At 41.4% G+C, this 18,194-nt stretch overlaps 1 protein-coding gene across 1 annotated transcript in view; it reads right to left on the bottom strand.

The window, feature by feature from the left end:
* Positions 1 to 18,194, bottom strand: part of MAP2 (microtubule associated protein 2) — a 65,933-nt gene that overhangs the window by 24,329 nt on the left and 23,410 nt on the right. Inside the window, exons 4-7 of the mRNA XM_062506637.1 lie at positions 9,546 to 9,794; positions 3,491 to 7,261; positions 3,035 to 3,241; positions 2,515 to 2,649 (exon numbers count right to left, since the gene is read on the bottom strand). Coding sequence (XP_062362621.1) covers positions 2,515 to 2,649; positions 3,035 to 3,241; positions 3,491 to 7,261; positions 9,546 to 9,794 — 4,362 coding nt within the window. The remainder of the gene's footprint in view (positions 1 to 2,514; positions 2,650 to 3,034; positions 3,242 to 3,490; positions 7,262 to 9,545; positions 9,795 to 18,194) is intronic.

Below are 18,194 nucleotides of genomic sequence, written 5' to 3'. Positions count from 1 at the left end.
GGGCCATTGTGCAAAACAGAAAAGTAAATGCTAACTTCTTTAGATAGCTATCTGTATCTTATGACTGGACATGCTTCATTTTGAAATCATGATAAATGCAGTGTGGAGATTTTAACTCAACACACTGAATTTAATTTTTAACTGCAACACACTCAAAGCTCTGTAGACTACACTACCAAGAACTTTTGGGGGGCTTCATTACCCAGGCTTCACTAAAGCTGACCTCTCCAAACAGGATGCACTGACAGTCAGAAGTGGATTCAAGAAATGGTGCTGTACTTGACATAAAAAGAAAGTGGGAGAGGGACAATGTCCCTCTAGATTCCAGATCCTGGAGAGTCCTGGATGACACATTCAAGCTCAGGGATATGTAAGATGGCATGTGACCACCTGCACTCTTGGAATATCACACAGCATTGCAGTCTTTCTCCCATCTTTCTCCCCATGTCCCATCAGGAAGTATAAAAATGTGAGATAAAAAAAAAATAAGACATACTGTAATTTTTCCAGCAACAATGAGCATGCTGAAACATTCTAAGAAATATTTTTGATTGCTTTCTGGCATGGTTCCATCTCCTCTGCTTTCGAGCTCCAAATTCAAGCCATGTTTCTGAAAGTTTTATGATAAATCTGGGTCCATCATTTTGGTTGCTCTTCATCTCAGGACTTAAATAAGTGAGGATTTCAGTAAGGGAGGTAGTTTTTGTATTTTATTTCTCACTTTGACTAATATATCTGCTTCACTGTGTATTGCATTGAGAGAGAAAAAAAAAAAACCTCTGAGATTTGCCAAGGCAGCACAGGTTTTAGGCACAGGGCAGATCTCCTTATCCATGTCCACTGGTATGACTCTTTCTCTTTGGGATCCTACAGGTCAGAAGAGTTCAGAGGAGACAGTGGTAGAGGTACCTGAGGGCATGACAGCACTGACCACACAGCTGTAGAAGTGTAGGTGAAGTTGAGAACACTACAAAGCCAGTGCCTTCCCCTCACCCATGCTCACAGCTTATTGAACCCCCCCGGGGCTTTTGAAAAAAACATGGGAATTGTGGGCTGTAACTTCTGAGTTACCAAGCTGTCCTTCTGCAAGCAGCAAGAGGCAGCAAGGAGAGATGTTTCAGCTCTTTGTATAAAATTCCTCCCTCTTGGGTAGTTCTGGTTCAGAGGGCAAGTCAGAACAGCCCAGAGGCTGAAAAATGAGGAAAAGCCATCGGTGCAACATAGAGGGGACTGAACCAGCCTTTCCTTTCCTGGTTCCATTTCTCCTGAGAGGGGGAAGTAAAAGGACGAGATTCTGTCACAGGAGCAAGGGGACGGGATCGTTAGTTCTGGAACGTTCCCTAATGGAACACAGCCAGGATACAACCCACACTTCACACAGCAGAGGCACGATACTAAAGCTGCTCTGCTGGAACCATCCCCTTACTGCATTTCAGTGGTCAGACCTCCCTGCTGGGGCTGGGCTACATTTACAGCAGCAGTGACTGGTGCAAAACTGCAGGGCAATGGCTGCCTAGGGACACTTCTAGTATTGCTTGGCTTAACCATATGATGGGTAATGAATCTTCCTGGTAATTTCTAGGCTGTGAGAAGATGGCTATGCACTTCTGCATTGCTGTGCATGGTTCTTCTCTTATTAGCCCCAGCTCCAAACAACCATAGCACGTGGCTACATTACACAACAGAAAACCTGGCCTCTTAGCAATTTTTCTTTTTTTAAGATGACAATGAAAGTCAAGATGTTCATCCTTCCACTCTGAACTCACAGGAACCATGAATAATATGCGAAAATGCTGGAAGAGTTATTTTGGTCTTCTAAATAATGATACACCTATGAAGTCGTAACAGGAATCATTTCTTTCTTCCTTTCATCTTCCTTTCATTACTCTACCAAATATTAAGGTTTTTGCTTGGAATGCATTTTGCAGTGTGAGCCCAGATTTCTTCTCTCTCAGCTCCATGCTGCATGTGGCTGGATTCTCCCTGTGGATTTTGACTGTACAGCATAAACATCAGTGACAGATTGGGAATTGTCAATGCAGTTAACATCAATAAACAAAATACAAGTCTGAAACACTTCTTATTATGCATGAGAGAAAAAAAAGCAGAATAATGGAAATGCATACCATGGTTTAAGTTGCCAACATTTTCCCACCAGAAAGAAAAAAAAACAGCATAATTTAAAATTAAAAAAAAAAACCAAAAAAAAAAGATGAGTAGAGATTCCTATAACACCACACTCTAAGCATGATGCCAAGTTACAACCACAGCACTCGGAGGCCCAAGCAATGACAAGCATACATGATCATGGCCTCCACCAAACAAGCAAACAAATACCAGGAAAGAAAGAATAAAAGAAAAATGGTACAAAACACTAAAAAAGCAACACTATTTGTGAAGACCGATACTCTTGGAGGAAAAAAAAAATAGAGAAGCTGCTAGAGCTATGAGATTTACAAAAGAAAATGTCTATGTTTGCCAGCCACATTGCATAACTGAACAGAATGCAGTCACCTGTCTGCTTCCGTTTAACACAGGAGAGATGAGTTGGTCTAGTATATTTGATAGCAGGTTTTAAAATTATTTTCCTGGAGGGAGAGTGGGCCTGAACTTCAGTTTTTTTAGCAAGTTCAGCTTTCTTATACACTGCTATGGACAAAAAGAACACAGAAACACAGAATCAGAAACAAACTCAGCAAACCATTTTATATGATCAATACACATCAAGTGTCAGGCCCCACAGCTCCAACCCAACGCATTGCTTCTTCTGAGGGGATTAAATCCTATTTTGGAAGAGGGGTGCATTGGCTCAGATGCATCACCCAGTGATCCGTGGGGATGTCTACAATGAAATAGGACCAGTGGAGCAGTGAGCCCTGCATATGGTTTCTCACACAATTGTACAACATCTCATTAAAAAACACTACTGTTAATAATGTCATAGTGCACATAATCTACAGAGTAACCAGACAGTATTGTAAAATAGCAAGAAAATAAAAAAAAAAATAAATTGTAATAGGAGTGTGAAATGAACCTTTTTTCCTTCTCACTTCATCTCTGGAGAGTGTGCTAGGTTCCTTTTTAGCTATTTTCCTTTCAGGAGTAGAAATCCTGCCTCTCCCAGTTTTAAAAGGTTTCTCTTTTTTATGCTTATCAAGAGATGGTCTTCGCAATTCTCTCTCTGCTTTCTCCTCTTTAGGAACAGTCTCTAACTGTTCAGTCATGATGCTCCTATCATCATCTGTAGGATCAGAGCAAATTACAACAACAAACAAAAGATTAGTAACAAATGTTAACAATACTTCAGAGGAGCAGGGAAAAATAGTTGAAGACAGAGCAGACGATTAATTTTTTAAAAAGCAAACTATTTTTTACTATTTTTCTGAAACATGCTGAGATTACTATTATAACTGTAATAATTTTGCTTTTCAATCATTAGGATTTGGAAGCAAAAATATTAAACAGACAAAACAGAAAGGATAATGCACACCTTGAGTGTCTGCCCAGAGACTGTCTGTGTCCATGACGGAGTCATCAATTGTTGTTTCATCTTTGTAATCATCACACGTTTCTGTTTTGTAGTTAGTGAGCAGGATTTCCTCTCTCTGGGGTGAAGCAGGAGCCTCTCGGGAGCCTTCCTTGGGCTCAACTTCCACTTCTTCAACATCTAGCTCCTCTTCAGCCTGGGAGTCTCCCGTTTCAATGTCCTCCTGCTGAGTAGCAGCAAAGCGCACACTGTGACAAGCAGATTCACCCTCATCAACTGTTGTCTGCACCACTGTGATAAAGTCATCCTCCACTGTCACCACTGACTCAATAATGCCTTTCAGTTCAGGCACTGCTTCTGGGCTACCCTTGGCTCCCATTTCTTCTGCAGCAGGCTCGCCAAAGTCTGGGGGCATTTCTGCTACAAGATGCTCTTTATCCTCTTCTTTTGCTTCTTGCCCTGCTTCTACCTCTTCTTCCTCATATTCTTCCTCTTTCGGGGCTCCAGCTGTCAGTTCACATGGCAGCAGCTTTTGGGTTTCCACAGGTTTCACAGCTGTATCAAGAGTCTCCTCAGCTCCTTCAGCAAGCTGTGGTATGCTCTCCATCTGAATCTCAGCAGGCTCCTCCTGGAGAGGCTCAGCTTTTGGGAAGAGGAGCTCCACAGAAGTCCCCTTAGCTGGTAACTGTGTAGGCATCTCTTCCCCAGACGTGGGAGGTTTCGGATGTTCTGCTTTGATGTCCTCTGGTTTCACAGATTCTCCATTCAAACTTTCTTGGGCTTGATCATGCTCTCCACTAGATTCATAAGATTCCTCCTTATCAACTGCCTCTTGATGTACCAGATCTGGCTTCGTTACTTTTTCTTTAATTTCTGTTTCTGACAGTTTGGTGCTGTCCTTCACAGAACTAGGCTCTGTCTTGGAAAGTAGATCTGCATCCTTTGCTTCTCTGGAAAAGATGGTCTCCTCTTTCTGCTGAATGTCTTTGGGTTCAGGCTCTGCTTTTTTAAGAGAGGCTTTGTCCTTCCCTAAAGGAAGTGAAACAACCTCACTCATCTTAGTGTCTAACTTACTCTGATACTCTTGGTCAGCTCTCCTTGCAGCCACCTCCATATCATGCTTAATTGCATTGTAATCTGGTTTAACTGGTGCTTCTATCTCAGCTATTTCAGGAACAACACTAAGAGTCTTCTCCTTCTCCATCAGCAAACAAACAGAATCCTTTTCTATTGCTAGCTCTGAAGCAGAAATTCTGTCATACATTGTATCAGGAGGTAAATGAACTTTACTAGCCACACTTTCTTCCTTCCTTTCTAACATTGCCTCAGCTGCTGTCTTCTCTGGTTCTGCTCCTTTAATGGGACAGACCTCTTTAGAGTCAACTTGTTCTTCACTTTTTTCTAGCACAGTATCCAATTTCTCTTTTTTCTCCTCCTCAAAGTCCCTCACTAGAATGGACTCACCATGCTGACCTAAGTCTTTTTCACTGAGGAAGTCTTCTTTCGATTTTTCAGCAGCTGCCAGCTTCACTTCTATTAAAGACAAGTCAGGACCGAGGCCACGTCTCAGTTTTTCATCTGTGCCTTCGTAGAAGGGACAGGTTTCACTTGTTAAATTCTCACTGTCCTGAACTGGAGAAGGAAGTGGTACTGTGTACTTATTGAAAACACAGTAGCCCAAGTCTTCCAGCTGACTTTCAGCTTTTAGAATTACGTGGTTTTCATTTGTCACGGGTGGCAGGGCTGTGCTGCTGTCTTCCACAACAGTGTCAGAAGAAACTGACTTCTTCTGTGCCACCTCAGCATCTGCACTCACAGAGGCTAATCTAGATCTTGTCCCTGCCAAGTCTAACATTTCAGGCAGGTCAGGAGCCAGGACAGCCCCATTTTTGTAGTAATCCTTGGCCTGGAAAGATGGTTCAGCTAAGGTCTCAGGCTGGACTTTTTCTTCTACCTTTCCTTTTTCTTCTTCTGTGTGTTCATCTTCCTCTCTACTCTCAATGGGGAAGCAGGGGGCCTTCTCCAATGCTGGTGTGGTTGCTGGCAAGTAGTCATCACCTTCATCCATACTTCCACTAGTATTAGTTAGAATATCTGAAGCAAGGGGAGAAAGATCATGTGCACGACCAAAACTAAACCCTAGGGCTATTGAATCCAGACAGGACATGGGCAAGTTAATAGACATACTTCTCTGTTCAATTGCAGATCTCCCCCCAAGTCCCAGGCTCCTGCTCAGAGTAAGGTCATCTTTATTTTTACTGTGAAGTTCTCTCTTATCCCCATAGACTTTGGGGTCAATAGTGAACATTCTTTCTGTTGGAGAACTTGGTTCTTCAGATGTGTCTGGTGTATAGCTCTGAGCCAGGGTACTGTACCCCATTTCACGAGAATGCATATTCTGCCGCTGATTGAATTCTTCCTCTTCCTCCCCTTCTTCATCTTCAGGTATTAGATGACCTCTCTGATAGGGCTCGTATTTACTCTCTTTAGTGTCACTCAGCTCATAGTAATCACTGCTTTGTTTCAGACCATCTGCTTTGAAGGCTTCCTCTTTCAGAGCAGAGGTTTCAAAATACTTTGACATTCCTGACTGATCTTCCTCTTCTTTCATTTGATGAGGAGCTGAAACACTTGTCTTATCCTCCTCAGTATCTTTTTTAACATCTTCCTCTTGAGGAGCTTCAAGAGCAGGAGTCTTCTCAGTGGTTAAACCTGGTGCCTCAGGAGCTTTCTCTGATACTCGGGATAACTGAGTGGTATCAGGGTGCTCTGTTGTTTTCTCAGGGGTCAGTTCCTGGATTAATTTAGCTGGGGGTACTTGTGTGCTTTGCTGCGCCTCCTTTTTCACATCTGCTGCTGCTGAGAGCCCACTTTGGTCCGTTTCTTTTTCTTCTTTGAGACCATCAGGTGACTTTTTAGCTTCACCATCCTTTTGAAAGTCTGTTTTGTCTAGGGAAAGTGTCTTAACCTCTGATTTTGTGGTAATTTTACCATCATCTAATATTCGAGCCTCCCCTTTATCATAGAAGTCATACCTTTCTTCCTCATCACTCTCATCCTTAGTCATGTCCTTTTCCTCTCCCCATGGAGGGATTTTTGGGGTGCTTGGAGTTTTCAATCCATCTACAGTGACTGCTGAGACTTCTGGTAGAGAAAATGTCCTGCCTCTGTGGATCTGTTCATCTTTATTGAGATCTTTGGCAAACAGTTGGTCAGCAGGTTCCTGATGTGTTTTGAAACTGTCTTTGAGTGCAAGCTCCTGGGGGAGAGCAGGAGATGGGCCTGAAGGAAGTTCACTTTTGGCTGCTTCTGCCTTGGGTTCTGGTAACAACAGAAAACTTTCACCATGGCTGATGGCACCACCTTGGATATCTTTGAGGTCGTCGTGAAATTTAAAAGCCATGACTTGGTCAGTTGATGAGGGCACACCTGCAGTCCTTTCTTCCACCCTGCTCTCTTCAGGCAGTTGAGATGACAAGTGCTCTTGCTCTTGAGGTGCAGGGGGTTTAGCAGCAGGTCCTGCAAAACTGGCTTCCCCTTTCTTCTGCAAATCAGTTTTCAAGACCCATTCTGATGGAGGCGAAAGCACTTTGTCTTTGCTCTCTGAATCCTTTTTATCTGCAGCCTCTGTTTTTGCTGACTGTGGGACTAAGGCATCATATTTTGGTTGCTCAACAGTCTTACTGTCTTTCCCAGATTCACGTTGCTTTGTGTCTAATGGTTCTGCTGCAAAAGGGCATGTGCCCTCCTGGACACGGAATTCCATCTTCGTGGCTGCAAGTAAATCTGAAGTAGTTTGTTTGGGTTTTATAGCAAAATTATTTAAAGCACTTACAGGCAGGCAGTCACGTTGCTTACAACATTTTGATATGAATGATGGAATGGAATGGAAAGGGAGAAAGACATGAGCATGCAGCAAGGCATCCACCTAGATATCTGCTTTAAAGTATTAAATACTAGTTTCCTTTCAATATATAAAGTTTTATAAGGAAAATGTGAGTTGTACACATATATAAGTGAGCACTGAAATGAGATGATTTCATGTATATTCTTCATCTTCACCACTTGTATACAACAACAAAACCACAAATAACCTCACTTCATTAGAAGCTTGCTGGACTCTGTAGCTTATGTTAGTTTTGTGTTAGTGAAATCTGCAACTTTAAAGTAATCACTAGTACCTTTGTGTGTTGTTGATATTTAAAACATACATAGTTAAACATTTCTATGTATTTTTATACATTTTTCTTCTACACGCAGCCTAAACTAGAGATAATGCCTGCAAAGGGTTTTGCAAGTTTCAGAAGAGGCTGTTTTTTTAACTGTAACGACTTACCACACTCACTGCTCTTTGTCAAATGACCAAAATCTCACTCTGTCACCAAACCAGCATGTGGAAATCAGCCTATCAGACCTTGAAGGTCTGGTCTTCAAAACAGCCAGCGACCTACAGCTGTAGCTGAAGTCAATGAATACTTGGCATGTTTCTGTGACTCTAGATCAGGCCCTAATTAAGTTAATTTGAAACTAAAAAAGCTACTCTTATACTATGCCACTTTATTTTCAGAGTAGTACCTTGTTAAGCTTTTTTTAATAACCACTTTGTTAATCATTAATAGCTTGATCTTTTTTTAATGTCCTGCGGAAGATAATGATTCCTATGTCATTTAAATCTTCCTATAATGGAAAATATGAAGAGAAAGACTGCAGAATGTGGCATATCTTTCTGCATTAATCTGCAAAATAGCTTTTATGAATTTTTTCTAAAGCTTGTTACAACTAGCATTGGGTCAGCTCTGAATCTCCTCAGATCTGAAGTTCATGGAGCCACCTTTTTGCTTTGATGAATCTGTTTTTAGAACAATTAGTATCGAAGTATGTTAATACAGAGTCAAAAAAGCAACTGCCATTCTAAAATCTACAGGTAACCAATCTAGAAATCCACAGCCACAGTAATTTTGCTCCTTTGTATCTCTACATTTGGTGATTGACTTCCAATCTCCATGGAGTATGAAACATGGCCATTGGGTTGATGTCATCCTTGTTTCACAGAAATTAAACAGCTAGATACTGCTTTTCTCCATGTATCCTACTATCCAATGGCATCAAAGCATATTTTGACTGCCAGAGGAATTCAGTGTTCTTCAGCTGGGCTATTTAGAACACAAGCCCCATAAATGCAGCATTCCTCAGCCAGGCAGAGAGTGGGTACATCACTACTCCACACAAGGTGCCTTTGCACCTTGTTCCACTGGCTGAAGAGAAATACCATCAAAAGAAAAACACTGAAGCCTAGTTCTGAGGTACTGAAAGATGACTGCAGTAAATATTTTGTTCTGAGACTAAGTCTAAACTTCACCCAGTTCACCCAGTCCTAACCTTCACTTTGAAGGCAAACATCCCAGTGGAAGTGATGGAGATTTTGCCTAAGAAGGGCACTCCAGCAGGGTTAAACATTTGAAATAAGGTGACACACACAAAAATAAAGTGTTCTGGCAATGACTGAGGAGAGGAGGGGTGAACTGCAATGGATGACAAGGGTATGATTTAAGAAGCAATAGCTTTAAGGAAGCTAAACCAGAATGCACTGAAGCACACACATAAAAACCAAACCAACCAAACAAAAAACCTGCACACTGCAAATAAAAACATTTCTGCAGTTTAAGCATCTCTATGTCATAGTCAAAGGCGGCAAATCTGCTGTTTGAAAGAAATGCAGATGAACCTCTGCACCAAAAAGAAAAAAAAGTACATAGATTAGCAATGTGACTGGCAAACACATCTGAGATGGGGAAGAAAAGGTTTACACAGAGGAATAAGCTTAGCTGCAAAGCATATTTTATCATGGCAAAGTAAAAAACTCAGGAATCAGCCGCAGCGGTGGGAAACCATGTTGTCATACAGCACCTACGCAATCAAATTATCCACTACACAATAACGAGAGCAGTCATACTAATAAATGGGAAAAACAGAAAATGAAGCACGCTTGGAAAGCACTGGAGGAAGCTGGAGAAGGATTTGCCAGCAGCAAACACATGCAGACCTAGGGAGGACACACCTTCCTCAGCCAAGGAAGGGGGGGTGTCTTTCAGGAGTGCTCCCACCACAAAGGTCACACTCTCTCTGCTGGATGCCACACTTGGCACTTTGTCTTCATGACACACTGAACCAGAATCCGAGTGACCCTCACAGAGGTCCTTTGCCTGGTCCAAAGGCCTAAGGGGCCTGTGCTCTTTCCCAACTTGCTTCCCAGGAAGAGCAGCAGGTTTCACTTCCACAGCCATCGGACTCTTTACTGGTTCTTCTTCTTGGGGATGGAAAAAACAGGTGACATCAACACCAACAATAAACACCAAGCCTACAGCTGAACAGGATTGCTTTTACATAACCCTTTCAGGACTGTAGTTACATAACACTTCCAGCTCAGTATTTTTGATTTAAGTCTGTAAAGAACTGCTGGTACCCAGTTCATTTTAGCCACCGAGGAACTGAATCTCCCATAGGGGAAAAAACAAACCAAAAGTCTGCCTCCCCCCAGACAAATATGTTTATGCTGTTAAGATGAGAGCTGAAAGTGTTTTACAAGCACACCTCTCCCAAGGATGACACTGGGTCAAGTAGTCATTGGAAATGGAGATGGAATGGGATGATGGATGGCTCTGACAACACTAATGCATCAATGAGCTCAAAGTACACTGACATTTTCTAATAAATGTGCTGTTTAGTCCAGTACTAGACATTCAGCTGAGGTGGAGGAAGGTACGAGGCACTGATTTCTTTCCACTGACCTTGGTAATACAGACTGCTGAATGCCAGCATGTTAGCCTATTGTATGAGTCCTGGATTTGGCAAAATACTGAGAACTTTCACAGTCACAACAGGCCTTATGCATGGCTAATAATTAATGGTTTTTGCAGGATATCTGCCAAGATTTCAACACTGAATGGATTTATAAACTATTTCTCCCTTGAACTGTCTGACATCTGAAATCTGTACATGAAAATCACAATTTTAACACAATGACCTTTCATTTTCTTTGCTGTTTCCCCACTTATCCCCAGGCTCCTCATCATCAACTAAGTCAAAGAAACCAATGAATGCAATATAACTATCTGTTCATCTGAATTTCTAAAACATACCACTCAGCCTATATGCTGTTAGGATCAGTACAGTAGAATCAAGAACAGTCTTTGCTTGTGCCATGGCAGAAGAATTATTAGAAAAATCTCCATTCCTGGCTTGTACTCCTGCCACTGCTACTCAGACAAAAATTACTGTACACTACTAGTATTCCCTCTGGTAAAGTCAGGATTAAGTGTGAATCCTTTGATTCAGCAACATACTCAAGGAGCTGACCAGCAGCCATGTTGCAGGCAACATGATGACATCCTTGAGTGTAAAATGTCTCTCATGAAGTACTTCACTGAATCAGGCCTAGAACAAAGCAGTTTCAAATCTGGAAGTGGCTGTATCCAGCCTCTTGGAATTACAAGGCCTTAATTTTCTCCTGAGATGGACCCAGTGAAAACCAGTGAAAATCAATCATCTGTTTCAGCTATGACCTTAACAGAGTGATTTAAGGAACATAAACACTATTTGAGGCTGAGAAAATATCACTATGTAAAAAACCCTACATTATTAATAACATAAAATAATTAAGGTTAGATATCATATCTTAAATGAACAGAAGCCAGAAGATTCAGAACCAGACCCGGACCAATGCCTGAGCATTGCAGAAATACTTGCACATGGGCAGACTGTAAAAGCAGACTTGCAGGACAACAGGTCTCCAGCTACAAAAGATCCTGACTTGAATAACTTGTTTTGCTTTTTCTGATTTTAGGTACTTTTATACGTGCATCCCTCTCAATTAAAATATGCTAAGGAAAGCCTCTTCTTTTACTCTGAGCAACACTCCTTCATTTCCTAAAACACTTTACACTAACCCACATGAACAAAAGTAATTACTCAAACTAGAAAGTTATCCCTGAATTAACAAAAGAATCATATAGCTTCTCTTTGTGCAGCAGACCCTTATGCCAGACTGGTGGCCAGCAAGGACAGCTGTTCCACACCATACTCCCAGTTGGAAGGGACCCAGAAGGATCATCAAGTCCAGCTCTCAAGTGACTGACCTGTACAGGGATTGAGTCTTGGCATTTTAGCACCATGCTCTCACCAGCTGAGAGGATCTCAAGGTCTCATGATGCCTAATTTTCCCCTCATGATGCAGATTATTTGCCTTTTTTCTCTCCCATATAGATGTTCTGAGATCTTAAATTTTTACCAGAGGCAAATGACACGACTCAAAAGGAAGCTGCCCATGAACTAATCAGGCTTTTATGTACAGCAGTAGGCACACAGCTAAAGTAAGGCTACCCCAGTGATTTTTCTATCTCCCTACCTTTGGTTAGACATGCTGATGTGAACAATCTTCAGTTATCACTGTTGGTCTCTTACTGATGCTGTTACAGAATTAGGCTGTTCATTCTGTAACTATCCTGTTAGTTCTGAAGAACTCTGCTTTTCTTAAAATGAACCAGTGACCAGCTTCAGGGAGACAGCTCCATCCTCCTGACATACAAACATTTAAGGGATCTGGTACTATTTTTAAATTCAGCTTCTAAGACTGAGTGCTGTGAAATGAAACATCATCTATTTCACCTTTGAGAAGTCAGCTGTTCTATTAGTCACTGAAAAAGATTCTCCCTTGATTTTACTTTTATCTAACCCTTACTGACAAAATGCCACTTCCTGATGTGCTCAGGTCATAGAAACAGGAGGTAGAGAGGCTTTCTTCCTCTCCACATTTGCAGTCAGCTGGCACAATGCAAATAGAGTGCGTCCACAAAACAACTGGATATCAAACATGACCCAATATGGCCTGAAATTACCTGTGTACACTGGGGTAAAACTAACTTACTTCACCTGCTGGAGATTTCAAGTCCTTCCAGGGCTATCTTTGGTATACACATATATTTTCCCCCCTTTGTGTAAAAAATGTACTTACTTTCAGTAACAATATTTTGGCCTACTCTACGTACTGTTCTTGGCAGTACTTCTCTGGCACAAAGAACAGATTCGCTTCCAGTTCTTTTAACCAGCAGCTCCTTTAGCTTCTGCTATAAACCAGGCCTGAAGAACAAGAGCCCTGATTTAAGTGGGAACCACAGTTACACTGACCCTGAAGCTGCTCATGATGAAGCTTTACCTAGAGACTCTTGGGGGGGCATCACTTTCATCTGGGGAGAAAATCCAACTAGGTTTCTCTCCCCAGAAGGCAGCAATCCCAGGCACATAAAGAATGGAATGGATGGCAGGTGAGTGGAGGGGAAGAGGAACCAAATGGGACCGTGCTCAGTTCACCTTCATCATGGCCCAACAAGACCTCTGTGCTCTTCACTGTGGCACTGGGGTGTGTACTAGAGCCAGTCCACTCCGAGCTGAACAAAGGGTGTTCATAGTACTCCTCATCCGAATTGCAGGGCTCCTCCTTGGGCACAGACACTGAAATGGAGGGGGCCAGGTGCCCAGGCCACTCCCTGCCAGCTGCAGGCCCACAGCTGGGGCAGTGTTGGAGCAGCCCCACCTTATCCTCCGCCCCTGCATCTACAAACAGACACACAGACAAAGGCTGCAGGACAGACAGACAGACAGACACACACAGGAAAAAATAAACCAGGATGGACACATGCTCTAGCAGCACCAGCCACTATGTCATGCTGGAGGGGATGACACCAGCCAGGCTAGGGGTTAATGCAGGATGGAGGGATGAGGCAGTTGTGCATTTTAACACATGAAGCATGTATCTGGCCCTTTCTATTCATTCTACCAACATCAGAAACCAATCCTAGGAGTCAATTGCAAAACTACGCACTAACTAATCAGAACACATGCTGTGCACAAACCACATCTCACAGCTCACACTACAGCTACACATATACACCTGACTGCACTAGAAACCTCTGACATAGTTGTATTCCACACAGTCATCAGATTTAGTACTCAAAAGTGCGCAATTTAAAAAGTTCTTTAATTAAAAAAAAGGAAAAAAAAAACATTTTGGTGAGTGCTTGCTTTATTTTTCATCATATCTGTTTCAAAATTCTCCATTTTTTCCTATAAATAAGTAGCATTTGAACAACAAAAAACCCCTTTCCCAAATAGTTAGCTGCCTCTTTTTTTTTTCCTGATAAAGGCCACAAAGTGCTGCTCGCAGCAGTCTCTGTTAGTCTTATATTTTATGCTTTTGTGTCATGTTTCCATGGGTGAACTAGCTCCCACCTCGGTGATTGCTAATGCTTTGGAATGACAAGTTTATTTCCATCACTGTAGTCTTGCAGAAAATCACATTAGTGGGACTACACCAGCCACTGACAAGTACAGGGAGGGGCAGTTTGAGTTGTTTTTGCAAGACAAAGAAAAATAACACTACCCAGTGAAAATGCCTGGTCTACCACTTCATCCATATAAGCCTAAAGGGGAGACTTGGGAACTCCTGTAGGTTGAGTTGTCCTCTTACCACAAATAAAGCTATGAAAAAAGAAACATCTAGTGCTAGAGAAAAGATGTTTAAGTCCATTCTCAGTGTATGACAACTGGTAGTTTGATAAACACGGATTCATGGGCTGCCTTTATCAGCTGCAGCTGTTCCACTGGATTTCCAACCACCTTCAAGTACAAGTTCATACTTTGTGTTCCTGGTCTTTCTAAAGGCAATTATAACTCACAGGATTTCTCCCAGAGCCCCCAAACCCACTTAGATCCAAAACACTTAGTCAGAAAGCAAGGCTTTAACACAGGCAGAGTTAACAGATCTCCTTGTGAGATGCCAAAACAAGATGGTTCAGGAGTGCTACCCTAACTTGAGATTACCCAAGCCTTGGAAACAATCTAAATCCAAAAAAATCCCATTTATAAGAGCTCTAAGGTCCTTTCTGGCAAACAACAGTAAGTTTTAAGCTTCTTTCTATAGTACATCATGACAAAACAACCCCAGTGTCTTTACAAAAAGCTCCTCTGCTTTCTCAAGTAAGTGGCAGCAAGTGTCCTGTAATGTCATGGCGTGGATTTCTGCTGCCTGGGAAAGGATTGCTGTAGGAGAAACCCATCAATCACCTCTCAAAAGGAAGAAAAAGTAGCAAGGAATGTCAATATTAGCAGCTTCTGTATGTAACACAGCCCTGCAAAAGAAAGATGGTCCATGTGTAAGACTGGTGCCAGTGCTGAGGCTGGCTGGGACACAAAGACCACACACGGAACTCAGTCAGGAGAACTGCACTCACAGTTTCTTCAGGGAACAAACCCAAACTGCTGATAGTTTGGCTGCTTCTCTTCTGTAGTGGAATCCAACCCCCATATTCAAGAGTTTATGCAATATTAAAAGAGGCAGGTGTGGAAAGATAACATGGCAATCCACTTCTGCCAAGCAGGAAGCTCTGCAGAGCACTGCAATAGGAAATGCTAAGCACAGTGCAGTGCCCAAGCTTCCCATTTTTCCCTAATGCTTAAGAGCCAGAAGCAACGTTGCAGGGAATCATCTCAATCTACTTGCAGTGCAGAACCTGTGAATTTCTTGTCCAGAAGAAATCAGAAATCTCCAGAAACATCTACAAAATTCTGTAACAGATCTGAGGGGGCTCAGAGATTGCAAAAGGCAAAATACAGGGAGTGAGCTCACAGTTCAGGGCATGAGACACCCCATCCTAAACCCAAGAAGGTCCAAAACTTCAACTCCCCCTTCTCTGCAGGGTGCCCTCACACCAGCCCATGAATTACTGAAGACAAGAATGCTACTGAATGAGCAGAAGCATTTGCCACTTCTTCAGCTGGAACTGGGACACCATGAAGAAAAGATGGGAAGGTTGATACGGTCAAGAAGCTGAACACTGAGAAGGAAGATGTGTAGAAGAGGAGGTTCTCCTTCCAGCTGTGGGTTTCTTTATCCAGGGGTCCTTCAAAACCAAAATGCATCAACAAGAGTGAAGGTGAAATCCCAGGACTTCTCTTTACTGTTGCAAACAAGGCTGAAAATGCATTCTTTATAGGCTCTGAAGAGACTGTAGGCAAGAAAATTGACGCCTTGCCTCTGCTCCTTAAAACTGCAGGAACTGAGAGCAGTAAAAATGCTTAATACATCTTATTGGGATAGTCTGAAATCACCAGGAGTGCAAAGCCTGGTACTGGTTGGGACTGTTACATCTGTGGCTATTTTACAGATTTACATTAGTTTTTTTATCAGTTTGAATAAAGATATTTTCAGAATTAATGCAGATAATTTCATTAACAGGATAATGATGTCTTCTAAGGAGGCTATGCTTTTATTTCAGCAACAAGAAAAATCCTTTGTTATTATAGTCCCTTCTAATCTTTTCAATTTCAAAGCATGGGAAAATCCTTAATGCACTTTAAAGTCCAAAATTAAAAATCACTTCTCACAAAGACTAATTCTGCTTTACTTTTCTTGTATATTTTGAGAATCCCTTTCAAGAAGTAATTTTCACCATCAACAGACCCATTTTCATACAACACTTGATTCTTTTCACTTTACAAAACATTTTGATTTGGTATATAAAGGCTAACCTGCCTATTTCAAAGTGGAAGACAGTCCATCAGAGGCACCCTTCTACCCTGTAATGTTTAAATTTTTTTACATGAAGACATGGTGGATCATCATCAGAAGGCACAGAACACAAAAGAAATGCCAAAAAATTAGAATATTACATCAGTCCTGCATGACCAGATACAACTGATAAAAGGATTAGAGGGTGCTAGGGAGAATTTAATTTCCTGAACAAAATGATGTTATTATAGTTTAAGTAAATATAATAATTTCAATATGGCAAATCAGTTCTCTTACCTTCTGCAGCAGTAAAAAGGGACAGGTTCATTTGAATGTTTTCCTGCAGCCAAATCCAAGAAACCTACATCCAACCGACTCCTTTCTCTCATGAAATAAACTTGACCCACAAACCTCTCTGTCTTTCCTATCTATTTTTTTTTTTCTTTTAATTTGTGTTTGCTGCATGGCTGGCCACATCCACCTTTGTCAGTCTACAACAGTGATTTCCTTCCTACACTGACTGAGAAGTCTCTTGGATTCAAAGCAATGTGGCACACACTGACAAGTGCATTAAGAAAAGCTTCTGGGAGAAGGGATAAAAAAGGTCTGAGGCAGATACACCAAGTGCTCACCTTTTTTGTTCAATAAATTAAAAGAACTCTATTTTACTAAGCAGAGAGACAGACAATGTGAAGATGCATGAGGATGGATAGCCAGATGGTACTGGGAACCAGAGGTTTAAACAAGTACAGTAAAACTGGGTCAAACCCCACTGAGGAGAACTCTTCCGAATGAGAACTTTGCCTGAATAAAATTGACAGGTCTGGCTCTCTCAGGTCAGCTAAAACTGAACTTACCCACATAAAATAAGGACTGTATCTTCTCATACAGAACAGAGCACAAGATTTTTCCTACCATTTTTACTAAACTGAACTGACAACACTGATATTTTGGTAAAAAGCAACATAACAAATTTCTGGTGAAATTATTTCTAAATTCTTTCTCTTTCTTCAAACAACTCTACTGTGAGTTCCTGTTTGAGAGCCAGACATAAACAAGAAGCTTCCAGCACAGTTCATTAAAAACTCAGGACATCAATTTTGACCACACTTCCCTTACAAACTAGCCATCTGCTCTTAAAAATGAAGCACTGAATCAAAATCTTCCATGTTGTGGAAAGGTCACTTTTGACTAATGTTAAAGAAAATTATTTGAAAGTTATTAGAAACCCATGACATTGTGTACATCATTGAAACATCTTTCAAACATTGTCCTTTCAGTCTTTGTAACCACCTCTGCAGAGTTAGTGCTATTATATTAATTCAATTCTACATGCAAGGAAAGAGAAAACCAACAATGGTAAGTGACTTGCTGAGTCATTTGCACAGCTGGGAATGGCAGTCTGGCAGTAGATAATAACATCAAGTTTTAGAGTGTTTTGCCACCTTCCTGTGCTAGTACAACTAGCAAAATGCTTTCCATTTGCTATGGGGCCCATCTACAACCTCCTGTCAATTAGCCAATATAAGTACTTTATAAAATCCTAAAATACATGCAAGTATACAGCTGATACAAGCAGCACACAAAGCCAAACCTAAACCTGTGGCTAATGGAAGAACCTTGACATTGGCCTGAAGCAGAAGAACAAGCCCTTTACCGTGATACAAAAAAATCAAAAAGCATACACAGGACTAGCAAGTGAATTACATATTTAAAAATAGTGATAAACCCCTGGTAACAATTCTAAAAATCTTTGCTAATGTTTTACCAGTTCTCTTTTCATTAAATAGTTTTAATTGCCATTACCTCTGTGTGATGAGTCCAGGAATTGTTGTATTATTTTTTAAACACACAACAGGCAGATTTAAAAAAAACAAAACAACAACAATCAATTATTCCAGTTCTTTGTAACTGTTACTAACCACACCAAATAGGCCCTTCCAGTAGAGTAGACTGACAAATGTTGTTAACACAGCCTGTAATTTCATTTTGTCAAAAATGACTGCGTGATGGAACATGCCTAATTGTAGTGTCCCCATAAACTGAGTCAGAGCATGCTAGCATGTGAAATAGCAGCCATCCACTTGCAAAATTCATAGAGGCTCTGTGTTAAAATACCAACAAAGTTGGTTCAGCAGATGATAG

Source organism: Cinclus cinclus, chromosome 21, assembly GCF_963662255.1.
Source record: "Cinclus cinclus chromosome 21, bCinCin1.1, whole genome shotgun sequence".
NCBI classification, from domain to species: domain Eukaryota; kingdom Metazoa; phylum Chordata; class Aves; order Passeriformes; family Cinclidae; genus Cinclus; species Cinclus cinclus.
This window is presented reverse-complemented; position numbering and strand designations above follow the sequence as displayed.